This window comes from Carassius auratus, chromosome 35, assembly GCF_003368295.1.
Source record: "Carassius auratus strain Wakin chromosome 35, ASM336829v1, whole genome shotgun sequence".
Lineage (NCBI taxonomy): Eukaryota > Metazoa > Chordata > Actinopteri > Cypriniformes > Cyprinidae > Carassius > Carassius auratus.
In genome coordinates this window covers 5673812-5701520 of record NC_039277.1, presented here as the reverse complement: position 1 = coordinate 5701520, position 27709 = coordinate 5673812, and the positions used below count along the sequence as shown (strand labels likewise).

At 41.1% G+C, this 27709-nt stretch overlaps 1 protein-coding gene across 4 annotated transcripts; it reads left to right on the top strand.

Moving 5' to 3' along the window:
• The first annotated feature begins 485 nt into the window (after positions 1-485).
• LOC113054112 (GATOR complex protein DEPDC5-like) lies at positions 486-27709 on the top strand. 4 transcript variants are annotated; one of them, XM_026219434.1, is made up of 42 exons: positions 486-966; positions 1065-1152; positions 2687-2733; positions 2823-2908; positions 3017-3100; positions 3186-3235; positions 3707-3776; positions 3865-3943; positions 4028-4089; positions 4196-4265; positions 4351-4423; positions 4503-4606; positions 5577-5651; positions 5741-5875; positions 5952-6013; positions 6121-6194; positions 6858-6927; positions 7054-7090; positions 7182-7302; positions 8010-8239; positions 8331-8531; positions 8694-8829; positions 8928-9025; positions 15546-15596; positions 18700-18883; positions 19851-20008; positions 20136-20256; positions 20346-20513; positions 20594-20825; positions 20922-21055; positions 21239-21350; positions 22221-22283; positions 23166-23302; positions 23383-23451; positions 23537-23669; positions 23751-23856; positions 24250-24489; positions 25603-25772; positions 25933-26104; positions 26369-26429; positions 26583-26665; positions 26781-27709. In XM_026219434.1, the coding sequence occupies exons 1-42, from the start codon at positions 897-899 to the stop codon at positions 27074-27076; spliced, it is 4812 nt and encodes a 1603-aa protein (XP_026075219.1). In that variant the 5' UTR covers positions 486-896; the 3' UTR covers positions 27077-27709. The 4 variants fall into 4 exon arrangements, with proteins under 4 accessions (XP_026075219.1, XP_026075220.1, XP_026075221.1 ...); XM_026219435.1 differs by having other exon boundaries at positions 897-966; positions 18727-18883; XM_026219436.1 differs by having other exon boundaries at positions 897-966; positions 24250-24429.

The window sequence follows — 27709 nt, the reverse complement described above, 5'->3', positions numbered from 1 at the left end:
TTTTATTGTCCTGTAGTGTTATAATCCAGAAGCTTGCCTACATGAAGGATGATTGGAATACAAAAGCCACGATGGTTCGCCAAGACTGGTTAGCACGTCAGCAAACAAATAACCAATTGTATTTCAGGACAGAATAAATATTTAATCTAGTAGAAAACAAAGTGTTTTTGGTTGACGTAACAAACCTTTGAATGTAGTCTCTGAGAGGGACCACCTTATCAGAACACAGATAAATAAGGGACTGACATCAAATATGATTTCAATCATTTGTATTATACTGTAGAATTAATGTCAGTATTTTGCTACATACATTTGTTTGTATTTATATATAAATAATAAATATACACAGTACACACACAAATATATTATGTGTACAAAAACTTTTATTTTGGACGCCATGAATTGCTTGACAGCACTGTAATTGAGGTGGAGGCTTGGTGGAGGGTTATTCCAGACTGCGCTAGGTGGCGCTGTGGAGCGTTATATGTCTATTATCACAAACCCGAAGAAGACTATCCCTTTTTCCGTAAACAGCAGAAATGTTGCATTATTTCTGACAGATACAAATTAAGATATGCGTTGTCGGTGTGTAAATAAATATTGACCTTCTATTTCATAAACCTGCGTCTTACATTTAGAAGACGTTTTTTTGCAGAGCGTTCTCTGGGATCAGAAGACATGAGTCACGCGACTTGTAAACACCCAGGAGGATGACAGACAGACTGTCATGAGTTTGACTGGGTCTCTTCGTCTTCAATCACTTTACGTGTCATTTAAAACCTTTGTTCCTGCATATCAAGCCGACTTGAAGGATGCAGAAATGAAGATGTTGATATTCTGCAGACTTCTTCAGCACTAGATATTTGTAAATGTGACTGTGCCTTATCAAGACGACAATGACTGTTACCATGAAGGCAAACAGGTCCTACAAACTTGTGGTGCACAAGAAGGGCTTTGGAGGGAGCGGTGAGAATGTTCTCGATGTTTACAAACTGAATTCGGTTAAGTTTATGACACTGGCTCATTTAACATCGCATCTCTTAACACTCACTCTTTCTCCACAGAGGATGAGCTGATGATGAATCCTAAAGTCTTTCCTCACGTTAAACTGGGGGATATTGTTGAGATTGCACATCCAAATGATGAGTACAGGTGAGAGGACCTTTCTTTCTTTCTTTCTTTCTTTCTTACTTTTCTTTTTAAACGCCATACCAGCTTCTGAGGCTATATTCATGGTGAGAATAAAGTGCAATCAATCAAAGGAAGACTAGAAAAGATGTTTAAAATGTATTTCTTCTAGAAATCTAAGAACCATGTTCGGATTTCCTTGATTAAAAACTTTTTCAAAAGTATCAGAGAGGAGATTTCTGCTAATACATATATATATGTATGAAGAGTTTGGCTTCAAAACGTAATGAATCCATTTTGATTAATTTGAGTTAAAAAAAAATTCTTTACCAAGAATGTGGCAAGATGATGAAATTTAATCCAGGTTTTGATTTTCAAAGATTTATTTTAAAATTATATATTTTTTCTCAAAATGCAATAAATCCACAAGTTTTTTTTTTATCAAAATGCAACAAATCCATTGAATCAATATGAAAGTTATTTTTCATTTCGAAACTGATGAAAATACACAACATAGTAAATTGCTTCACATTTGACAGCCTCTAAACCTGGTCTATACTACTCTTAAATACAGCCTCTGGACTAAAAATACGTTCCATTAGTAATCACACCCAAAATGTATTCAACAGGTCATCTTGTTAATGCTTTAAATTAATTACAGCAATAAAATTAAATGTAATCATTAACAAGAACATGAACAACAATATCACAGTAGAGCACAGAAATTCCAAAATGCCATTTTCCTTACATTCAACTTCCAAAAGTGCATTAATCTTTGCCATGTTACATTCATTTAGTTGACTAGTGCTATGTGCTGTATTCACAAAAACATAAATGGCATTAATAAAAACGCAATATCACGTTCATAATCGAATGCAATTCATCTAATGAAGGCGATATAGCATAGCTTGTCAGTGATATGGCTCTGTGTATTAAATACATCTGCATAATTTCTATCTGAAACCACATAATGGAGTTTTATCAGTACTATTAATCACAGAACTGGCTGATGAGATGGGCATGGCAATCACGTGAGATTTATCGTGGAGCCCTTGTTTGTTGATCACAAAGTATAAAGTAGATGAGGAAAACTAGGATGCCGGGTGTATTCAAAGCATCGCCATTGCTGCATAGAGTGTGTGGAATGGTGCGCTGTGATTAGTTGAGGAGAAATACCACATTCTGCAAAAAAGGGAGACTGGCGTTTGTCACGGTTTGGAAAAAAACGGAGAAAGCATGACCTAATAACTCTACGAATATCGATACAATAAAGATTTTTTAATCTGATATATTATACTATACATTATTGTATATTGCCTGGCATATTGGTAGCACTCTATTTTACATACTATGTACTTTTTTATAGCAATAATAATAACTGGGTAATAATTAGATACTATCCCTGAACCTACCCTAAACCTAACCTTAATCCATGTAGTTACCTTGTACTACCCAATACTTTATTGGATAAGTCCACTGTAAGCAAAAACAAAGTGTAACTGGTATATTTTTGTATGCACTGATAATATCTGTGTGTCTACAATGTCTTTGTCCTCAGTCCTCTGCTGCTGCAGGTCAAGAGTTTGAAAGAAGACCTGCAGAAAGGTGAGTTTTAAATTAGCGCTTCATTTTCTGTACTAGTAACTATTAATCGGCTATATCTCAGTGTTCATTTTCTCTTCTTCCGTTAACAGAAACTATCAGTGTAGATCAGACAGTGGCTCAGGCCTTCAAGCTTCGCGCCTACCAGGACGTCATCATCAATATTGTGGACCCAAAGGTATTTTATATGGAAATATTGTCCTTCTATTTTATATACACACTATATTCACAACATAGCACAGCCTCTCATACCTTGTTACCTCAATTCTCCATTGAAATTTAACAGGACGTGACTTTGGATCTGGTGGAGCTCACCTTTAAAGATCAGTATATTGGACGAGGAGACATGTGGAGACTGAAGAAGAGCTTAGTGAGTAGATTAGATTCAAATCAGCATGGGATGTTTATTTTCGATGCCTTGCGGTGATCTTTATGTGTCCGTGATGTTCTTTCAGGTGAGCACATGTGCGTATGTGACACAGAAAGTAGAGCTTGCTGGAATCAGGTAACAACATCCATTATTACAGGCCGTCTGGAATACTTGATTCTGATTGGTCAGTTTCAGTATTTTACAGCCATATTTTTTGAAAGAAATTAATACTTTTATTCAGCAAGGATGACAGTTAAGACATTAAAAATGTTTAAATGTTTAAAATATAGTAAATGCTGTTCTATCAATTTCTACAGAAATATGAAGCAGCACGACTGTTTTCAACACTTATAATAAGAAATGTTTGTTGAGCAGTAAATCAGCATATCAGAATGATTTCTGAAGATCATGTGACACTGAAGACTGGAGTAATGATGCCTGAAATTCAGCTTTGCATCACAGGAATAAATTACATTTTAAAAACAGCTTTTACTGTACTTTAAAACTTTTAACTTTTAACTGGTAACTTTTCCTTCTAAACCTGAACCCAAACTTTTCAACAGTAGTGTATGTCTAACCAAAAGAATCATTTTATTATGGTTTCAGAGCCCAGGCCAGTGAATTGTGGGTAAAAGGAGAGAAGGTCACTTGTGGCTACATTAGTGAAGATACAAGGGTGAGAATGTCTCTTTGGAAATTCAGTTTGTTTTACTATCCATCTCTTTCTATATATATTTTTATTTCCGCATGTTTTCTCCATCCAGGTGGTGTTCCGGTCCACCTCTGCAATGGTTTATATATTCATTCAGATGAGCTGTGAGATGTGGGACTTTGATATTTATGGTAATTATGATTACCATTTATGGTAATTAAGAGTGAATCTGTTATTTCAGGTGATTTAAGCTACTGACTGATCACCATTCACAGGTGATCTTTACTTTGAGAAAGCTGTTAATGGTTTCCTCTCGGATCTGTTTGCCAAATGGAAAGTGAGTGTTAAGTTTAGTAACATTATCTGCACGGTATAGCTGAATATGAACATGTTCTTTGGCATTATGGGATTGTTTTTTTGTTCAAACGTAGCCTCTTTTCTAGGAGAAGAATTGCAGCCATGAGGTTACAGTGGTGCTGTTCTCTCGTACCTTCTACTCTGCCAAATCACTGGGTAAATGTTTCAGATTTAAAACTGGCTTGGGTCGTACGATTTGAATAATAATAATTATTATTATTATGTGTGTTTCTTCATGCAGAAGAGTTCCCAGAGATCCAAAGAGTGTCAGTTCGACAAGACCATGAGGGACGCTATTATGAGGATTTCTACAGGTCCAGAAGTTCACTAAGCATTAAGAATGGCAGCTTTGTACTGGTTCAAGCAGCAGTCCTTATTTTCCTTCTCTTGCAGGGTGGTGGACCAGAATGAAAGGCGTGATGAGTGGATGTCTCTACTTATCACTATTAAAAAGCTCTTCATACAGTATCCTGTGCTGGTCCGTCTTAAAGGAGCTGGTGCGTATGCAGTTCTGTACACACACACACACACTCTTCTGTAAGATATCTATGATAAGATTGTTTTAAAAAAGAAGGCTGCATTTTTTTGAAAAAAAGTAATATTGTAAAATATTATTACAATTAAAGAGGACCTTACACAGTTTCTGCTAATCTCATGCTAATCTAGAGTATACAGTAGTGTTGCATCCTTCATATCTCTTTGATAAGCCTTTAGTTTTATCAGATTACAGCTGTACCGCTTCTCTCTGAAAAGAGTCGAGCTCCTGGAGGCGTGTCGTGGGCGGAGCTAAAGAGTCACGAGCACACGCTGGTTTTGCTTAGCGATCGTCTCGACAAAAATAAAATAGCAATAAAACTTTACTGTCTTAAATTAACTGTGGCTAACGAGTTAATGAATGAAGCACATTGATGGGCTGCTCTTGCTCTCGCTGCTGTGTGTACGCGCTCTTACATTTAGCTGCCGCTTTTATCCAAAGCGACTTACAATTGCTACACATATCAGAGGTCACACGCCTCTGGAGCAACTAGGGGTTAAGTGTCTTGCTCAGGGACACGCTGGTGTCTCACAGTGGATTCGAACCCTGGTCTCTCACACAAAAGGCATGTGTCTTATCCACTGCGCCAACACCACCACGCTCTTCATGATGTCATACAGGGCCATTCTCAACAAAAAAACTTTCCATAACTAATACAAACCCTGAAGGAGTTTAGTTTAGTTGTACACACACATATACATATATAAACTTGTTTATTTTATTTTATTTTTATGTTTTAATTATGAATGTGTATTTCATATTTAGTTTTTATATGTTCATACTTCATATTGCAGTGTTTTGAAAACAGAATATTGTTTAGAAAATGTCATTTATTATTATAATTTTTTTATTGTTTTTTTGAAAATGCCATTATTGCAAGTGTGAGAGTCTTAGATTGACATACACATTTTGTTAATGTCTCAATATTGCAGATGAATTCCTGTGCGGGAGCAATTCCACGGCTGCTCAGGGGAATTATCTGGAAGCTATCAACTTGTCTTTCAATGGTTTGTATTTGTGTATTTGGTCTATAGTCCCACAGCACTATAGTAGAGCTGTTTGTGCTGATATCAGTGTCCTGTCTTGTCTCTTTCAGTCTTTGATAAGCACTACATCAACCGTAACTTTGACCGTACGGGTCAGATGTCAGTGGTCATTACTCCAGGAGTGGGTGTGTTCGAGGTGGACCGCTTGCTCATGATCCTCACCAAACAGCGAATGATTGACAACGGTCAGTGAGCGTGCTGTACATTCACTGTTTGTATTGTGACACAGAGCGGTGGATGCTAATGGTCTTTTCCTGACAGGCATCGGTGTAGATCTGGTATGCATGGGAGAGCAGCCCCTCCACGCTGTTCCACTCTTCAAGGTTGGGAAAGACCATATTACGTTTGGCATTTGAGCATGAAATAAGATCTGAATGTTTTAATACTACTAAATGGGGTTATTGTTTTTTTTTTTATATCATTTTATTAGTTACATAACCGTACAGTGCACGGAGACTCTAGAATTGGTGATGACTACAACCTGCCACACTGGATCAACCACAGGTGAGATTTGAGGGATATTGCTACCGACTGCCCGGTGGTTGCTAGGGTGTACTAACTACCCAATACACCCTAGCAACCACCGAGCAGTTGGTAGCAAGTTAGAAGAGCCCACCCTTAACTCTCAATCTTATAGGGTTGGGTTTGTCCTTTTACATTTAAAAGGGCTATATAAATAAAATAGATCCACAATAGCGGTAGTTCACTTTAGAATAATTTCTGATATATATCCTAAATCTAGATAAGCGTTGTGTTGTGTCATCTGTTTTACTATAGAGAAATAAACTACTTTTGTATGGTAAAATATACCTCTCAGGGCAATAATAATAATAATACCATTTATTTAAACTTTATTATTTTTATTATTATTACTATGATTATTTTAACATATAATTTGATTCATACTGTGTACAAGTTATTTGTGCAGCACCTTGTTTCAATTAAAAGGTAGCTCACTCTGTGGCGTTTACTTGTAAGCAAGTTATGTTTACATTTTTGAAGTATAAAAAACATGTGTTATTCATTTCCTTCCCAATTACTGGTATGAAATTAATATTGTAATAATATTTTTGGCCATATCAGCTAGCCCTGAAAAACACACACAGAAACCAAACACATGTATAGGTTAATGTAGGTGAGCTCACTTTATCAAATCTGAATCTACAGCTTTTACACATCAAAGAGCCAGAACTCATGCAGCTGTTTTACACCACGGATCAAGCTGGCTGGAAAAAAGGTTAAAAATATTACACTTTAACAGACAGCACCTTGTGAATTTGTAACATTTTTATTATGAGAACAACTTGATGTTTGCAAAACTACTAATGAAGTTGCTCTCACTCTGATGTCTTTTCATTTTAAGGCTCATGCTGAGAAAGCTAAAAGCAACAAAGAACATTGTAAGTAGGTCACTAGGAGGTTTTTTGTTTTAGTTCAAGTTTATATAAGGGTTTGCTGTGAACTGACTTGAGCTGGATTTCTCTTTCTCAGCCCTTGGTGCACCAAAAAATGTTGAGAACAGCCTCCCTCTCCAGGTGGACTATGATGCATATGACGCTCAGGTCTTCAGGCTTCCTGGACCTTCCAGATCCCAGAGGTCCACCAACTTCAGGTACATTAAACAAATCCAAATGCTGTAAAATCTTTCGTTTTTTTGGGTGAACCATTACTTCAATTATGACTGTAGAATTAGAAATCTGCGTGTGGATGGGAAGACACTAGATCAGATTAGTGATGCACCAAAATTAACCAAAAATATTTGGTGGGCCAAAATTATTGAAGGAAATGGTGACTTTAATTATTGTGTGTTTTGATAAAATGCATTTTGACAGTATGGCAGGGTCCATTCCATATGGAAACCAGGACTGGGTTGACAATATTGATTTGAATAGATATTTATTTAGTTTTTAGTTTACATGTGAACAAAACGTCATGAAAAATGATTTGTAGCATCCCTCTGATCCAATAGTCGCAATAAGCTCTGTACTCTACTTTTGATATGAAACAAAGTCTCAATTTTCAAAATCCTGTGAATTTTATAATGAAATTCAAACAATAAATACAGTTTTAGCACTCTATTGTAGCGTGACAGGACTATGTAGCGCCTCAGTTAAAGTGACACATGAATAAACATCAGAAGGTATGTTGAATCTATGAGACTATGGCAAGTGTGAGTATAGATGAACTTATATATCTTGTTTAATTAATAGTGGGAGGAGTCACCATCAGCTGAGCGTCAGCTGATGACTGGCTGTCTCGCCGTGGTCTGCCTCCATTCAGTCGCTCAAACTACATTTAGCCTCTGATCATGTGTGTCAGGTCGAGTCGGGAGAGGGAATCAACCAGCAGGAAAAGTTGGGGCTCGACGGATGTTGGTGGAGGTGTAGTGGGCATCTCTCCCCCTCCCAGGCCTACAGGACTTGAAGAACAGAGGAGCCTGCCATCAGATGACAGTCTGAGCCATGTCTCCAACATCCTGCTCATCCCGCGTCCAGCTCAGGGCCAGTACGAGGTCAGCAGCTCCCTGGGGTACACCAGCTGCACAAGAGGTACAGAACCCATCAGAGTGCACCTGTGTGTTGATGTAGACTGAAACATCTGGTTGATGTTTGCTGCTGCTCGTCGCTCTCACTGTTGCAGAATTGCTAGAAAAGATGGTAGATTCCCAGAGGGACTCCAGTGCCCCGGGCCGCTTCACAGTGGGAAGCGCTGAGTCCACTCTGCACATACGGCCGGGCGGTTACACACCCCAGAGGGCTCTCATCAACCCGTTCGCCCCCTCACGCATGCCAATGAAACTCACCTCCAACCGCCGCCGCTGGATGCACACATTTCCTGTGGGTAAGTGATACACATGAAATGCTTGCTTCTGATCCGTCAGTCTGCATCCTGTGGTCAGATATTCAGCATATGGACAGTGCTGGGTAGTAACCGATTACATGTAATCTGAATTGTGTAATCATATTCCAAAAGATTATATTACATGTTGTGTGGATGTTCAAGGTCCTTCTGGAGAGGCAATCCAAATCCACCATCAGACGCGACAGAACATGGCAGAGCTGCAGGTTAGTGAGCAGAGAGACCCGGCTCGTACCTCTGCCGAGCTGCTAGAACTGGCCTATCACGAAGCTACGGGAAGGTCAGTCACATACACATGAGTAAGAGGTTCTTTGGAATGGGAAAATGGACCACTGTGATAAAGTTAGAGACTAATGATGGTGTAAATGTGTGTTTTAGCAAGCGGACAGTATCCCGTCATGCAGGAGAGAATGGACTGTATATCACTGGAGTTCCTGATAATGTCTCTGGAAGCCCAGCAAGTAGCAACAGCACTGGTGCCTTATTTTCTTCTATTTAACCTACTGTTATACAGTGGCCCTGAAAAAAGATATTTAGACTGTTTATGAATAACTCTTAATAGCTGATTCTTTTTAGTGAATCAGAAATATATAGTAAGTTGTAGTCTGATTCCCAAATATAATTTCCCAAATCAAGAACTAACAAGTCCCAAACAAATGACTCTTGTGACCTTGTTTTCTTGAATCAAAACCCATGCAGTGTGATTGATGTAGTCTGATTCCTGAATAAATGACTCTTATGAGTTGGTTCTTTGTAGCAAATGAAAGAAACAAAATGCCGCTGGTAGAGACTGATCCCCAAACAGATCACTTTTATGAGTCGTTTCTTTGTGGCACAATGTGACCAGTGTAGTCCAAGACCCAAACAAATGACTCTTGTGACCTGGTTCTTTGTTGTGAATCAAAAAACCTGCAGCATGACTGGTATAGTCTCATTCTGGAGTAAATGAACTTAAATGAGTTGGTTCTTTGTAGCAAATCAAAGACATACAACACAACTTGTGTAGTCTAAGTCCCAAACAAATGATGTCCTTGTCCCAAACAAATGATGTTTTTTTTTTTTTTTTTTTTTTTTTTTTTGCATCATTCAGAAAACATGCAGCGAATCAATCTGGTCCATTTACCTTTTTGAAAGGGGTCAAATTATGCTCTTTTACAAAGTCTTGGTTTGGTTTTGGGGGTGTACTAGAACAGGCTCTCATACTAGGTTGTTCGGAAAAACATTATTTTTCACATATTTTATGAAAAAAACACCTCTCCCGCCAGTCTGGCATGAACAGCTCAAATAGGTCTTGTATCAACTGAAGGCCCACCTTCTGAAATATGAAATGTGCTGTAATTGGTTAGCTGGGACAGTGTGTGTGATGACTGGTTAACTGGGCCAGTGTGTGTTATGTTTAGTTAGCTGGGTCAGTCTGTGCTATGCTTGGTTAACTGGGCCAGTCTGTGTTATGATTGGTTAGCTGGGTCAGTCTGTGCTATGATTGGTTAGCTGGGCCAGTGTGTGTGTTATGATTGGTTAGCTGGGTCAGTCTGTGCTATGATAGGTTAGCTGGGCCAGTCTGTGTTATGATTGGTTAACTGGGTCAGTCTGTGCTATGATTGGTTAGCTGGGCCAGTCTGTGTTATGATTGGTTAGCTGGGTCAGTCTGTGCTATGATTGTTTAACTGGGCCAGTCTGTATTATGTTTGGTTAGCTGGGTCACTCTGTGCTATGATTGGTTAGCTGGGCCAGTGTGTGTGTTATGATTGGTTAGCTGGGTCAGTCTGTGTTATGATTGGTTAGCTGGGCCAGTCTGTGTTATGACTGGTTAGCTGGGTCAGTCTGTGTTGTGATTGGTTAGCTGGACTACTGTGTGATGCGATTGGTTAGCTGGACCATTGTGTGTTATGATTGCTTAGCTGTGTCAGTCTGTGCTATCTGGACCAGTGTGCGTTATGATTGGTAAGCTGGGTCACTCTGTGTTATGTTTGGTTAGCTAGGTCACTCTGTGCTATGATTGGTTAGCTGGGTCAGTCTGTGTTGTGATTGGTTACCTGGGTCAGTCTGTGCTGTGATTGGTTAGCTGGGCAGTCTGTACTGGGATTGGTTACCTGGGTCAGTCTGTGCTGTGATTGGTTAGCTGGGCAGTCTGTGCTGTGATTGGTTAGCTGGGCCAGTCTGTGCTGTGATTGGTTAGCTGAGTCAGTCTGTACTACGCTTGGTTAACTGGGCCAGTCTGTGCTGTGATTGGTTAGCTGGGGCAGTGTTGTGATGACTGGTTAACTGGGCCAGTGTGTGTTATGTTTGGTTAGCTGGGTCAGTCTGTGCTATGCTTGGTTAACTGGGCCAGTCTGTGTTATGATTGGTTAGCTGGGTCAGTCTGTGCTATGATTGTTTAACTGGGCCAGTCTGTATTGTGTTTGGTTAGCTGGGTCACTCTGTGCTATGATTGGTTAGCTGGGCCAGTGTGTGTGTTATGATTGGTTAGCTGGGTCAGTCTGTGTTATGATTGGTTAGCTGGGCCAGTCTGTGTTATGATTGGTTAGCTGGGTCAGTCTGTGTTGTGATTGGTTAGCTGGACCACTGTGTGATGCGATTGGTTAGCTGGACCATTGTGTGTTATGATTGCTTAGCTGGGTCAGTCTGTGCTATGATTGGTTAGCTGGACCAGTGTGTGTTATGAATGCTTAGCTGGGTCAGTCTGTGCTATGATTGGTTAGCTGGACCAGTGTGTGTGTTATGATTGGTAAGCTGGGTCACTCTGTGCTATGATTGGTTAGCTGGGCCAGTGTGTGTTATGTTTGGTTAGCCAGGTCACTCTGTGCTATGATTGGTTAGCTGGGTCAGTCTGTGTTGTGATTGGTTAGCTGGACCACTGTGTGCTGTGATTGGTTAGCTGGGCAGTCTGTGCTGTGATTGGTTAGCTGGGCAGTCTGTGCTGGGATTGGTTACCTGGGTCAGTCTGTGCTGTGATTGGTTAGCTGGGCAGTCTGTGCTGTGATTGGTTAGCTGGGTCAGTCTGTGCTGTGATTGGTTAGCTGGGTAGTCTGTGCTATGATTGGTTACCTGGGCCAGTCTGTGCTGTGATTGGTTAGCTGGGACAGTGTTGTGATGACTGGTTAACTGGGCCAGTGTGTGTTATGTTTGGTTAGCTGGGTCAGTCTGTGCTATGCTTGGTTAACTGGGCCAGTCTGTGTTATGATTGGTTAGCTGGGTCAGTCTGTGCTATGATTGGTTAGCTGGGCCAGTGTGTGTGTTATGATTGGTTAGCTGGGTCAGTCTCAGCTATGATAGGTTAAATGGGCCAATCTGTGTTATGATTGGTTAACTGGGTCAGTCTGTGCTATGATTGGTTAGCTGGGCCAGTCTGTGTTATGATTGGTTAGCTGGGTCAGTCTGTGCTATGCTTGGTTAACTGGGCCAGTCTGTATTATGTTTGGTTAGCTGGGTCACTCTGTGCTATGATTGGTTAGCTGGGCCAGTGTGTGTGTTATGATTGGTTAGCTGGGTCAGTCTCAGCTATGATAGGTTAAATGGGCCAATCTGTGTTATGATTGGTTAACTGGGTCAGTCTGTGCTATGCTTGGTTAACTGGGCCAGTCTGTGTTATGATTGGTTAGCTGGGTCAGTCTGTGCTATGATTGGTTAGCTGGGCCAGTGTGTGTGTTATGATTGGTTAGCTGGGTCAGTCTCAGCTATGATAGGTTAAATGGGCCAATCTGTGTTATGATTGGTTAACTGGGTCAGTCTGTGCTATGATTGGTTAGCTGGGCCAGTCTGTGTTATGATTGGTTAGCTGGGTCAGTCTGTGCTATGCTTGGTTAACTGGGCCAGTCTGTATTATGTTTGGTTAGCTGGGTCACTCTGTGCTATGATTGGTTAGCTGGGCCAGTGTGTGTGTTATGATTGGTTAGCTGGGTCAGTCTCAGCTATGATAGGTTAAATGGGCCAATCTGTGTTATGATTGGTTAACTGGGTCAGTCTGTGCTATGCTTGGTTAACTGGGCCAGTCTGTGTTATGATTGGTTAGCTGGGTCAGTCTGTGCTATGATTGGTTAGCTGGGCCAGTGTGTGTGTTATGATTGGTTAGCTGGGTCAGTCTCAGCTATGATAGGTTAAATGGGCCAATCTGTGTTATGATTGGTTAACTGGGTCAGTCTGTGCTATGATTGGTTAGCTGGGCCAATCTGTGTTATGATTGGTTAGCTGGGTCAGTCTGTGCTATGCTTGGTTAACTGGGCCAGTCTGTATTATGTTTGGTTAGCTGGGTCACTCTGTGCTATGATTGGTTAGCTGGGCCAGTGTGTGTGTTATGATTGGTTAGCTGGGTCAGTCTCAGCTATGATAGGTTAAATGGGCCAATCTGTGTTATGATTGGTTAACTGGGTCAGTCTGTGCTATGCTTGGTTAACTGGGCCAGTCTGTGTTATGATTGGTTAGCTGGGTCAGTCTGTGCTATGATTGGTTAGCTGGGCCAGTGTGTGTGTTATGATTGGTTAGCTGGGTCAGTCTCAGCTATAATAGGTTAAATGGGCCAATCTGTGTTATGATTGGTTAACTGGGTCAGTCTGTGCTATGATTGGTTAGCTGGGCCAGTCTGTGTTATGATTGGTTAGCTGGGTCAGTCTGTGCTATGCTTGGTTAACTGGGCCAGTCTGTGTTATGATTGGTTAGCTGGGTCAGTCTGTGCTATGATTGGTTAGCTGGGCCAGTGTGTGTGTTATGATTGGTTAGCTGGGTCAGTCTCAGCTATGATAGGTTAAATGGGCCAATCTGTGTTATGATTGGTTAACTGGGTCAGTCTGTGCTATGATTGGTTAGCTGGGCCAGTCTGTGTTATGATTGGTTAGCTGGGTCAGTCTGTGCTATGATTGTTTAACTGGGCCAGTCTGTATTATGTTTGGTTAGCTGGGTCACTCTGTGCTATGATTGGTTAGCTGGGCCAGTGTGTGTGTTGTGATTGGTTAGCTGGGTCAGTCTGTGTTATGATTGGTTAGCTGGGCCAGTCTGTGTTATGATTGGTTAGCTGGGTCAGTCTGTGTTGTGATTGGTTAGCTGGACCACTGTGTGATGCGATTGGTTAGCTGGACCATTGTGTGTTATGATTGCTTAGCTGGGTCAGTCTGTGCTATGATTGGTTAGCTGGACCAGTGTGTGTTATGATTGGTAAGCTGGGTCACTCTGTGCTATGATTGGTTAGCTGGGCCAGTGTGTGTTATGTTTGGTTAGCTAGGTCACTCTGTGCTATGATTGGTTAGCTGGGTCAGTCTGTGTTGTGATTGGTTAGCTGGACCACTGTGTGCTGTGATTGGTTAGCTGGGACAGTGTGTGTGATGACTGGTTAACTGGGCCAGTCTGCGTTATGTTTGGTTAGCTGGGTCAGTCTGTGCTATGCTTGGTTAACTGGGCCAGTGTGTGTGTGTTATGATTGGTTAGCTGGGTCAGTCTGTGCTATGATTGGTTAGCTGGGCCAGTCTGTTTTATGATTGGTTAGCTGGGTCAGTCTGTGCTATGATTGGTAAGCTGGGCCAGTCTGTGTTATGATTGGTTAGCTGGGTCAGTCTGTGCTATGATTGTTTAACTGGGCCAGTCTGTGTTATGTTTGGTTAGCTAGGTCACTCTCTGCTATGATTGGTTAGCTGGGCCAGTGTGTGTGTTATGATTGGTTAGCTGGGTCAGTCTTTGCTATGATTGGTTAGCTGGGCCAGTCTGTGTTATGATTGGTTAGCTGGGTCACTCTGTGCTATGATTGGTTAGCTGGGTCAGTCTGTGTTGTGATTGGTTAGCTGGACCACTGTGTGCTGTGATTGGTTAGCTGGGACAGTGTGTGTGATGACTGGTTAACTGGGCCAGTCTGCGTTATGTTTGGTTAGCTGGGTCAGTCTGTGCTATGCTTGGTTAACTGGGCCAGTGTGTGTGTTATGATTGGTTAGCTGGGTCAGTCTGTGTTATGATTGGTTAGCTGGGCCAGTCTGTTTTATTATTGGTTAGCTGGGTCAGTCTGTGCTATGATTGGTAAGCTGGGCCAGTCTGTGTTATGATTGGTTAGCTGGGTCAGTCTGTGCTGTGATTGTTTAACTGGGCCAGTCTGTGTTATGTTTGGTTAGCTAGGTCACTCTCTGCTATGATTGGTTAGCTGGGCCAGTGTATGTGTTATGATTGGTTAGCTGGGTCAGTCTTTGCTATGATTGGTTAGCTGGGCCAGTCTGTGTTATGATTGGTTAGCTGGGTCAGTCTGTGTTATGATTGGTTAGCTGGACCACTGTGTGATGCGATTGGTTAGCTGGACCAGTGTGTGTTATGTTTGCTTAGCTGGGTCAGTCTGTGCTATGATTGGTTAGCTGGACCAGTGTGTGTTATGATTGGTTAGCTGGGTCACTCTGTGCTATGATTGGTTAGCTGGGCCAGTGTGTGATGCGATTGGTTAGCTGGACCAGTGTGTGTTGTGATTGACAGCACTTGGCGCCTGGTCAGAAAATGTAATGCCCCTTACCATAGGGGCATGGTAAGGGGCTGCTGCGAGTTTCAGTGTATATTGAATTTCAGTGTATCATCAAAATCAAATTAATTTGAGCGTGATTTAAACCTGGATGGTTGTAACCACTCTAAGTTCGTCTGCCTTTGGAAAGCTAGTGTGTCTCCCACATAGTGATAACACTCATTTTCTTCTCTAGTTCAGCTCAACCAGGTCTCGTCCAATTCGTCTGTATCTGTGATATCACAAATTCCAGAAAATATGCGTTGTAGTCCAAAAGTGTAGTTCGTTGTAGTTTTTAAAAAGTGATTTCTGTTAAATAAAATATCTCCTTTTGAACAGGACTTTGAGCTTTGTAACTTTGCAGATCTTTTTGATGCTCAAACAGCAACATTACAGACTAATTAAAGTTGAAAATGTGAAAAAGCATCATAGGACCCATTTTATTTCTATTATTACATTGTCTGGTCATCAAATGACTGTTCTTTATGAAACCAGACTTTGAGTTCACATTCTTGTTACTGCTCTTGCTTTTACAGGAACACCAGTGAACCGTAGTTCCTTTGAGGATTACTCTAGTCCAGATCCGAGTGAGTTCTTCCCCATCATTGAAGATACTCACTCAAAAACATTTCCAGTATCCATTCACTTTCACATAAAAATTTAAATATATACCCTCAGACATTTGTTAGAGGCAATTACTTAAATACAAACATATTTCAAAGGGAAGGGGGTTTGGGCAGGAAATCTGGAATCTATTGTTGAATGATTTAAGGTATTTAAGTCTTTCCTCATATCTTTTGATTTTAGCACTTTTGGGTTAGGAACCTCAAATTAGGTGTGTCCACAAGTGAATTACTGTCCTTTATCTTTGTTAAAGGTTGTTTGGGTATCTTGAGCCAGTGCAGTAGATCATACACTGTGTGCACAATTATTAAGCAAGTTGTATTTGAGGATTAATTTCGTTATTGTACCACTACAGTGCTCTTGGTCAATCCAAAATGTTAACAAACCCTCAAACCTGAACATTTAAGTAGTAAAAGTGAAGTTTTGGCATTCTTAAGAGAATATCTACATGTACACCATTATTAGGAAACTATTAGTGTGCAGAATTATGCAACTAAATTAAAAACAAAGATTTTCCCATCTCACTTGTTTATTTTCAAATGAACATTTCTGAAATTTCAAAAAGAAAACCTCAATGACCAATATAGCCACTCTTCTTTTCGATAACAGTCACAAGCCTTCGATTCACGGAGTCAGTTTCTTGATCTGATCTGAATCAACTTTATGTGCAGCCGCAACCACAGCCTCCCAGACACTGTTCAGATAGGTGTACTGTTTACCTTCACTGTAAAATCCCTGCTTAAGAAGGGCCCAAAAGTTCTCAATAGGGTTTAAGTCAGGAGAAGAAGGCAGCCATGTCATTAGTTTTTCATGGCCTTTACTGGCCAGCCACGCAGTGGAGTACTTTGATGTATGTGATGGAGCGTTGTCTTGCATAAATAAAGTCTTTTTGAAACAAGCAGACTTTTTCCTGTACCACTGCTTGAAGAAAGTGTCTTCTAAAAATTGGCAGTAGGTCTGGGAGTTGATTTTGAGTCAATTTTCAACCCGAAAAGGTCCAACTAACTCATCTTTAATAATACCTGCCCATATCAGCACCTCACCTCCACCTTGCTGGCGTCTGAGTCGAAGTGGAGCTCTGTGTCCGTTACTGACCCAACCACGGGCCCATCCATCTGGTCCGTCAAGAGTCACTCATCTCATCAGTCCACAAAACCTTTGAAAAATCTGTCTTCAGATATTTCTTGGCCCATTCTTGACGTTTCAACTTATGTGTCTTGTTCAGAGGTGGCCGGGTTTCAGCCTTTCTTACCTTAGCCATGTCTCTGAGAACTAAACACCTCGTACTACTTGACACTCCATGTAGTATGCAGTTGTGGAATATGGCAGCACTGGAGGATAATGGGTTCCTGGTAGTTTCATGTTTGATTCTTCTCAAATCTTTGGCGGTTAATTTGCGTCTTTTCTTCTTTACACGTTTCTTGTGACCCTGTTGACTTTTTGCTACAAAACATTTGGTGTTTCTGTGATCATGCCCCAATATCTTAGATATTTCAAGAGTGCTGCAAAGTGAAAGACTTTTTACAATTTTTGACTTTACATAGTCCGTTAAATCTCTTTTTTGGCCCATTTTTCCAGAGGAGAAGAATCTGCCTAATAATTATGCACACCTTGATATAGGGTGTTGATCTCCTTAGGCCACACCCTACCTCGTTACACAAGTACACATCACCTGATATGCATTAAATACAATAAGCATTCAAGTATATACAGCTTAGACTTGGAAATTATGGATAAAATTATGATATGGTCAAAATAATCACTTGCCTAAAAATTGTGCACACAGTGTATAAATGGAGTTGATTGGCTGTGTTTATGGTTGAAAGTTTGATGAACGAAAAAGGTGGTCCACAACCTCTGAGGGAATTCACTATTCAGTTGCGCCAGTTGAGCATTTGTTATTACCTGAATCTTGTTCACACCCCACCCGCAGTTTAACAGAATTTAATATTTGTTTATTAGGGTGTAACTAGTGTAGGCTAAGCTAGCAGGCTAATTGGCTACTGATATTCACAAATAAGAATTTAACATTTGTTCCTTTAGTATTTCTTGGGTGTAGGCTAAGCTAACACATTAATTGGCTGGTCATATTCACAAAAAAAAAAAAAAAAAAGAATTGAGTATTTGTCCTGTTAGAGTACTACTTAGAAGCTAGCACGTTAATCTGCTAGTGATATTCACAAATCAAAATTTAATATTTATTCCATTAGAGTATAAAGGGTGTAGGTTAAATTAGCACACTAACCGGCTTGTGATTTTTCAAAAATAAGAATGAAACGCTTGTTTGAATAGGGTGTAGGCTATAAGCTAGCATGCTGATTAGCTATTGATATTCACAAATAAGATGCATCTAGCATATATAGCTGACAGGAAAACAGTGGTAATAACTGAATCAGGTGCTAAAGCTTAAACTAAATATTTCCAGCAATGTGCGCAATTCATTTAGTGAATTCCACCTCAGATTTTTATGGGATTTCTGGCTTTCTCTCTGTACCATCTTTCCCCAGGGATTTCACTATTTCCAAAGTTCCCCTTTCTCTCTAATCAAGTATCAAACTTCAAGTCCCTCCCACTCATAAGCTTTGCAATCCTCAATAAAATCACCAATCGCGAGAATGTTAAATCACACTGCCGCACTCAGATTCTCACGCATGCCTTGCCTGAATGCTAAGAGTACTGGTCGTCTTTTCTGTGTTCTGTGTTGTACAGATGGCCTTTCACACGTATTACTCATCAGTGATGTCATGATGCTCACAGTGCCTTTAGTGCATGTTAATATTGCACGTAGTGTTTACTGTAATTTCAGTTCAATTACAACAATGATGGTAACACACTCCTTTTTCTTTTCCCACATTCTCTTTCTCCTTGTTCTGCGTGTTGGTATGTGTCTGTCTGCCTGAAACTGTTCACCTTCTGCTCTTCTGCCTCTTTCTCTCTCAATCTGTCTGCTAATTTTCAACCGGGCCTGACGTGTGAATGCGTATGAATGTAATCTGTTGCGTCCATGTGGTACGTTTGTCATGCGCTATGGGGTGCTGTGTGTGTGTGATGGGGGTGCCCCTGAAGTCCTGCTGCTGTCTGCCCCTCCGACAGTGCCTAGTTTTTGCTGCACGGTCGGGGTGGACTGGAAGTCCCTTACCACTCCCGCCTGTCTCCCCCTCACGACCGATTACTTTCCCGACCGCCAAACCCTGCAGAATGACTACACGGAGGGCTGCTATGACCTGCTGCCACACACGGACCTGGAGAGGTACAAAGACTTTAGGGATTGGGTGGTATAGGTCAAAAAATGTCTTTTTTATATTTGTTGTACTATGTGTATGCACTAAATACACTGCCTGGCCAAGAAAAACTCACTGTTTGGATTTAAGTAAGCAAATACTGAAGTCTTGGATCATTATTGCAATGATTAATATGTTTCTGCCATGATTGTTGGCAACAATACTTTCAACCCTAACTGATATAGTGCATAGCTTTTTATTTCTTAAACAACCATGTTGGAAGACATACTCATGTAGATATTCCAGGATCGATTTTATAGGGTGCTTTGACTCGAGATCTACAAAAGATATAGAAGGTATCTTTTTTTACATCTCAATATATACCAGATCTCGGCCAAAAATTTATGCAACTCTTGATAGAAATAAATGTTTTGGTGATGTTGCATGACATTGACAAAATGGTACAACAATGGAAGCACAATGTTATCATTATGTTATCCTAAGATATTAAGTATTTACTTATTTAAATCAATCAGTGACAATTTTGGCCAGGAAGTGTATATATCGGCTATCGGATATCGGCTGATGTAGAGTAAAACAGTTGGCTTCTAGGAGTAAAAATGTCATTAATTTTCTCCATAGGAGAATTGATTTTAACTGTAGCTTTAAACCTTTAATACGGACCTACTGTGAGCTATGAGGTTGTAAATGGTATATGCTTTTGTTAAAGCCATCAGCCCCCATTATTTCATCTTTTTAAATAATCATATTTGTTACTGTTTGTAACTGTTAATCATGATTCCACAAATAAATCTCCACCAATCCAAGAACTGAAACAAGAAAATTGTGCCAAAAGAGCACTTTAGCACCTGCATACTACCATGAAGCACTGAGAAAGAGTCTGGCTAGAAAAATGCTAAATTCTCTCAGCTATTCTCAGACTTTTATGTATATTGAAGATCTAAGTCCGAAATTAATACCCTCCATCATTTGTAGGCGTGACGATGAGTCTCCAGTGATGATGGCCCATCAGGTGTTTGAAGAGTTCATCTGTCAGCGTCTGATGCAAGGCTACCAGATCATTGTACATCCTAACAGGAAGCCACAGCCGGCTATAGCCCCACCCCTCAGCAGCAGCCCCCTTTATTCCCGAGGTACATCCCCTACTGGACGCCCCACAGCTCTGCAAACTAGTTTGGATTTTTTTTTAAAAACAGACTTCTTGTTATAAATCAGACTCCGTTGTAATGTAGGTGAGAGATTTAAAGGTGTGTTTTTCAGCGCTGGTGTCTCGACGTAAACCAGAGGAGGAGGAGAGTGTTTACTGGCTCAGTATGGGAAGAACCTTTCATAAAGTCTGCCTTAAAGATAAGATCATTACTGTCACCCGCTATCTCCCAAAGTCAGTTTATCTTTTTTAGTCATTCAGTTTCAAGGTAATGTCATTTGTTCTTCTAGAAATGCCCAAAAGTGTGTTTTGTGTGTCTTTAGGTATCCCTACGAATCCACACAGATTCAGTACAGCTACAATCTGTGCCCTCCACATGCAGACGCCCACTTCCTTCCATTTTGGGTGGAGTTCAGCCACGAGCGGCTGGAGGAGTACAAGTGGAACTACCTGGACCAGTACATCTGCTCTGCCGGCTCAGAGGACTTCAGGCAAGTGGCTTTACTAGCACCACGGCTCAAAATCTACATAGGCAGATGCCCATAAGAAACCAATCCTCTCTCTTCCGCAGTCTTATTGACTCTCTGAAGTTCTGGCGGACGCGCTTCTTGCTGCTGCCAGCGGGCGGAGCCAGGCGCGTGGCGGACGGTGAGGGTCACTGGGACGTGTATGGGGAGGGAATAGGGGCAGGACGAGATAGCCTCTCTGGCACTGGGGACTGGTCTCTTTTGGATGGATTTATCCGCTTTTTGGAAGGCCTGAACAGGATTCGTCGGCGTCACCGATCTGATCGAATTATCCGAGTGAGTGCACAGCTACAAGATAAGCACAAATTAGTCATTAAAGAGATAAAACCACCCATCATGGTAATACAATAACAATTGATCTGTTATTTACAGAAAGGAGCCACCATTAAAGGCCTGATGGTGACAGGATCCCTTTCACCCTGCAACCCAGAACCTATAGCACCCCCCGTGGGCAAAAAGTGCACCTCTGCCCTCTCTGCACTTCTGGAGCTGGATCAGACACAGAAGTGAGTTGTGCAGGCAAATTTCGGGACACCAAACAAAATAAAATGCAGCAGTGCAATGTGAAACGATTTTGTGTGCCAGAAACAATGAGATTTTGACTTTTCTCTAGTGCCGCATATGGTTTTATAAAATGCCAGAGATTCCAGGCTTTTTTCTAATGCTGGTGAGATGTCTTTGATCTGCAGGAGTTTAGAAGAGCAGCAGCTTGCTGCTCAGCATGGTGGGAAATCATGTGGTCCTCTCAGTGATGCTGCCAGCGTTGCCCTAACAACCACCTATGTTGACAGCCCCCGTAAGGTGAGAGCCTGAGGCAGACTGCCGAACGGACTGCGCTTTCGTCCAGTTCCTGGCTTCCTGCGTGTCTCTTTGTGCTTTTTGAGTGGGAAACCGAGCTTTTATATTTGTACAATGTGTATTTCTTGCCGGCTTATTGATTTATTTTTGTCAAATTTTCACTTTTGTCTGCTTGGTTTAAGGACTGATCACAGTATTTGAAACAGAATTAAAAGTTGGTATTAAAGGTGCACTAAGCGAGGTGCAAACACACCCACACCCCAACAGGACCTCGCCCCTATTTTGATAACTCCCCCTCATAGGCATACACCACCTTGCCTGATTATAATCTTTTTTAAATATTTTGTTCCTCTGAAATGTTCTTTTTCGTCTCGCTATCTATAATCGATCTGCTGATATCCGTCATGTGTTTTCACTCGGCGCTCTCTTCTCCCTATCTTTACTAGAAACGCCCCTTAGTGCTGATTGGATGCGAATGTGTTTTGGGACTAGGTCTGACGCTGTGGTCAAAAGCTTTTATAAAAAAAAATCGCTTAGTGCACATTTAAATGCAATTATTTAAAAATGCCACAATAATGTAATATTGGGGAGTTAATGTGTGATTAGTTGCATATAGTGTCATTAATGAAATTCAAAAAAATTTAAGCAAATGACGGCACTATTTTTCATTCAGATTATTTTTTTAAATCTTCCTTTTGTCTCAGTCAGTATTAAATCATGGTTATTGTTTGCAGAGGGTTTCTGTTTTCTTGCTTCTTCCTTGCCTCTTTTAATATTTGCCTCTTCCTCTTCCATCACGGCCTTGCTCTTGCTCTGTTCTCTGGGGGCCATTTTCTCTCTTTCTGGTGTTTTTCTCCTCTAACATGCTGACAGGACGCTGCCTTCATTTTGGACTTTATTCGTAGTCCACGTTCCTCCTACACCTGTCACTCTCAGGTCAGTCAATGCCCTCTCTCTGCTCTGTGAGAGCCGTCTGTATCTCTTAATGCACGTACAGTGTGTGCATACAAACCATGTGTGCATGCCTGCATACTTGTCGAACCTCTCACTGGCATTAAAATGTGAAGGTTGTTCCTATTCTGTGTTTTTGTAGTCAGAGTGGTAATGAAGAGTCATTCCTGTTTGTCTGTGTACCCTTATTCAATATAACAAAATGTGAAAGCAATATTAGATTCACTTCATTAAACATCTTAACCACTATGAGTTCTGCTGTATTGTTAGACTGCATCACTCCTGTTGGCCAGTGAAAGAATGCATGTGCACTTTTCATTCAATCTCACTGCACATCCTGAGCTCATTATTGGAGTACTGCTTATCTCACATAGCCAGATTTTTACCTAGCGGCATACAGTAACTGTTCCACATTGCAGCTAATTCTGGCCAGGAGCAGATGGGAAGAGGCCATCTGACCAACAAGTAAAGCCAGTCTTCACATTTTGCTTTTTGATATTTAGTGGCCAGTATATCTGACAATTATGATACCAAAGTAATGGACAAGTTTGCAATAAATTGACAAATCATTTAAATAATATCAAAGTGGTTTACGAAAGGAGATTATGAAGACAACATCAAAGAAATTGGTAGAAATTTTGTGTAGACAAGTACCAGATATTAACTATGTAAGATGCATTCCTGCTAGTCAGATGGCATGAATATATCTTTATATTTTGCACCCTTGTCAGTCCTGTGTAGAGCTGTTTTTAGACGTGTTTGCATGATGATTTATATCTTCAAATGTAAGAGCTCTTGTGCATGAAGGTGTAAAGGAGCACTGCATATCTAATGTTATATCTGACATATCCCCACTGGGTTCCTCAGCTGCCAGCTGAACAGGTTCCAGCCAATCACATTGAGGGTGGGTTGTCAGACAAAGGAGGAAACCAACCAGGAGAGAGAACATCAGCTACATCCCAAGCCACAGGAGACCCAACTCTAGGCACTGGAGGAGAAACTGGGTAAGAGAATGCCTTAATTTATTCCAACTTTCAGAGCATGGCTTCGTACATTTAAATCAGGAAGTTCCACTTTCATAAAGGTCCAGTGGATTAAGCCTTTCCTCATCTTCCACACTAATGGAGATTCTGGAAGCCATTAAGCATCCCACGTGAGAGTCTTTTAATCCTTAATTATTTATTAGTGTTCTGTTATGTCACCCATGTCTGATATAAATTGACTTCCTGTGCTTGCAGCACTGGAGTGCAGCTTTTGCCAGAGCAGAGGGGCCTGCCTCCCAACTGCTTTGTCAGTGCTGAGGTTGTACATTGGCTGGTCAGCACCGTGGAGAATGTTGCCACACAAGGCATTGCAGTAGAAATCATGCAGGTAAAATTGAGAACATTGCAGAAGTCACAGTGGCTTGTGTTTGTATTTTAAATCTTGAATCTCTCCATGACACTCCTATAGAAAATGCTGGATGAAGGTCTGATAATGCATGCCTCCGGTGATGCCATGCGGACGTTTGTTTATGGGTTCTACCTCTACCGGATTGTCGACAAGGAATATGAAAAGGGTAAGAACTGAATTGACTGTCAAGATTACTTGTCTAGGGGTTGCCAAGTTTCTGCAGAGTAGGTTGCTGATAACTTTTCATGCTGTATGTATCCAGCTGTATCAAGGGACATTCACACTCACAGTGATTTGCAAAGCAACTGGACTTCATTTTCAATGAGAAGTTGCAATATCTGGTGTGCACAAGACCAGCCACTTCATACAGTTGGATACTGCAGAGAATGATCACCTACTAGAAACCAGCAGCACAGTGATACTATAACCTCCAGTGATTTGAACTGATGTCAGTGTTAAGGTTGCAGATCCTGTGAGCATATCCTTGCAGATCCTGAATCCCATTGTTATCCTGACTGTGTCTTGGTGCTTCATGAAAACAGAGCTCTATTCCCTGCAGCTTCTACGACTCAGCTGCCCCCAGCGGGAGCCAGTGTATGGTCAGCTGCAGCTTTGGAGGACTTAGCCCTGTTTCAGAGGAAGTGGTTCGAGGTGGCCTTTGTTATGGAGGAACGTCGGCCTTGTGACCTACCTGCCTTCCTCCTCCCGTGGTTGCCCAGCCGGCCAGCCTCGTATGCAAGTAGGCATAGCTCCTTCAGCCGCAGCTTCGGTGGACGCAGCCAAACTGCTGCACTGCTAGGTACACACAGCCGGCTCTGACGCCAGAGCAGCCATGCTCCGGACCTTAAAGCAGTATGCCACACTCCCTCCCCCGAAAGTTCTGGAAGGCTAGTTGAGTGAATGAGTCATACAAAGTCAAATCATTTCTTTGCAAATTACTAAAACATTCCGATACCATCTATGCCATCTACTAGTCAACCTAACACCAATTGGAAACTTTCACAACTCAACTAACATATAAAGATCAACAACATCACTGAATGACTGTATGCAACACTAAATTCTTCTTAGAAAACATCAAGCTAAGGTTTTGATCCAACCACTTCCGTCAAGTGCAAGATGCAAGTCTAATCATCTGACTTTGTGTGACTCTTCTCCATTCCGGGACTGCATGCTGTTATAAAAAAGTAGTCCGTCTTTAGTTCACCCTGTTCATTCCCACAATGCCCAAATCATGTTGATTACATCATGATTCTCTTTCTAACTGATCTAGACAGTGTTTGCAATTCTGCCATAAGCCATTAATTGGTTTTGACGGTACTTACACTCTCCAAATAACATGATTACATGTATTCTACCCAGTCAGGGCACAAATTGCTTTGCAAGCTGTTCCAATCAGAGCATGGACTGATGCCCCAATACACCAATCAAAGCGCTGTGTTGGGTGGGCTATAATGATGTCTTGTACACCAGTAGTGCATGCTGTGGTGAAGTATTGGCTGTGGTCCAGTAGTGCTGTGGTATGGGTTCTTCCTGCTCTCCTCCATCTGTCATGTTGTCCCGCTAGATGTATGATGTTCCTGCATTGTTCTCAAACTTGAGAAAAGCTTTTCCTCAATGCCATTGCCTTTCTGACTTTACTGCACTCAGCTTTCAGTGTTTTCCTGCCATAGAAGCTTCATACATCATATCTGCCTTTAATACACTGCATGATGGAAAATTGCTCTAGATCTTAGAATAATTAGTTTAATTCATTCTCAATGTTCGTATCAGATGTCATTGAACACTAACTGCCATAAACTCTCTTATCGCAATTACTCTCCATTGACCCATTAAAGGTTTCCCAATTCTCATTTCATTCTTTTGGCAATTTCTACTCTTCCTCGCTCTGTTTTTGCCCCTCCTCTCTCAGCTGCCACGGTTCCAGAGCAGAAAACAGTCACCTTGGACGTTGATGTGAACAATCGCAGTGATCGGACTGAATGGTGCAGTTGCTATTACCATGGAAACTTCTCCCTCAGCGCTGCCTTTGAAATCAAGCTGCACTGGATGGCTGTTACTGCAGCCGTACTCTTTGAAATGGTAAGCGTAGGATGAGTATAGTTTAAAAAAATCCTGAATAATTGAGGACTATCCAGCAAAGTCAACCAGAAACATGTAGTTAACTACTATCAACTAAGGGTGCAAACATAACATCTAAGGTTGAGGCATAGTCCTGTAGCACTGGACTCTTCTTTTTCAGGTGCAAGGGTGGCACAGAAAGGCGGCATCTTGTGGGTTCCTGCTTGTACCTGTGTTGGAGGTTCCCTTTGCTTTGTCATCGTACCTGTATGGCGACCCACTGCGTGCTCAGTTGTTTATCCCCCTAAACATCCAGTGCCTGCTAAAGGAGGGCTGTGATAGCCTGTTTGAGGGTGAGGACAAAGTAACAGATTGAATGGTGTGATGGTTGTTGAAGTCTGAAAATCCCCAAATTTAGTGAATAGATGGCTCTGTTTGGTGTTTGCTCGTTGCTAAGCTAACACTGTGATATCCTAGATACTTAGTGAACAAATATTAGTTAAATAGTCTGTTTTGGTATCTAATGACCTTTTAATATATTTATGATCACCATTTCTCTCCTTCATGTTAGGTAAAAGTATGATATCCTCCATAACGACACTGCTTTACTTGTTTAGGGTTTGAGCCAGAGACATACTGGGACAGAATGCAGTTGTTTCAGGAGGCCATACTCTTCAGGTAAAGAGAGCATAAAATATTATATTTCTCAAACTTAGGGGTTACCGATTTGAACACACTTGAGTGCATCTAATTTATTTCTAGTATCTATTTATCTAGGTGTAATGGTCTTGTGTTTGTCCTCATAAAAATTAATTCATTTTTTCATTTAAGATTTGGCTTTGTTCAAGACAAATTCTCAGCATCAGCTTTTAACTTTCCATCAGAGAACAAACCTCAATACATCCATGTAACAGGTACAAGCTTTTATCAATGATATAAACTATACTAGCACTGCTTTTTTTTTACTTTTGTATATCTCTTTGTCTTGGTCTATTGCGATCACTCGGGAATGTTCATCCCTTTATCCAGGTACAGTTTTTCTTCAGCTGCCTTACTCAAAAAGGAAATACTCCGGTGGACAGCGGCGAAGGCGTAACTCCGCGAACTCCTCCAGTCAGAATCTGTTTGGTTCTGAGGAGCGAGTGGGCTACAATTGGGCCTACAACACCATGCTGACCAAAGCCTGGAGGACTGGCGTGCTGGGGGACGAGAAACTGGCTGACCGCCTGCTGCGAGATTTCACAGACTTTTGTGCCAACAAGGATAATCGACTGGTGACCTACTGGGAAAGCTGTGTTGAGAAAATGAACGCAAGTGCCCCTTAAGAAAAGACAGTGGAGGAAAGGCAATAGATACTGTGTCAGAGAACACGGAGACTGTCAATTGATATTTCACAGAGATACTGTAAGATGTTGAAACATTGTGTACATGTTAGGTATAGTTCCCTTCACATTAAACTAATGGGATCAGTTGCAGTTGCTTTCAAATGAGGATCTTTTTCAGCTGACTGATCCGAGATTGTATTGATTCTGATTCGGTTCTGTAAAACTAAAGGTGGGCGGAGTTTGCAAAAGTTATTTTAATATCAGGTCTTACATTTAAAAAATAATAATAATAAAAAAAAAACTTTGTCCCATCGATGTACATTTGCATGAGACTGGACCTATGGTTATATTTGGATAAAAGGTTTTGAATATCCTGAGAATTAATAGCAAAAGTGTTGAGATCGGTTATACTCTAAGACAATCAGTTTTTTGGGACATAAATTGTATTCTTCAGCAAAATAATAGATCTATTAGATACAATTTTATTTACAATATCCCCAAGGTCAGGTTGATCCTATTAAGCCCGAGTGTTATAATGCAGTAACTGCATTTCATCAGCAGTAGCACTGCAGGAACATCATCCGGAGCCATGAATAAAAACTTGACCTTTGTTCACACTTAAAAGAGTCAAGT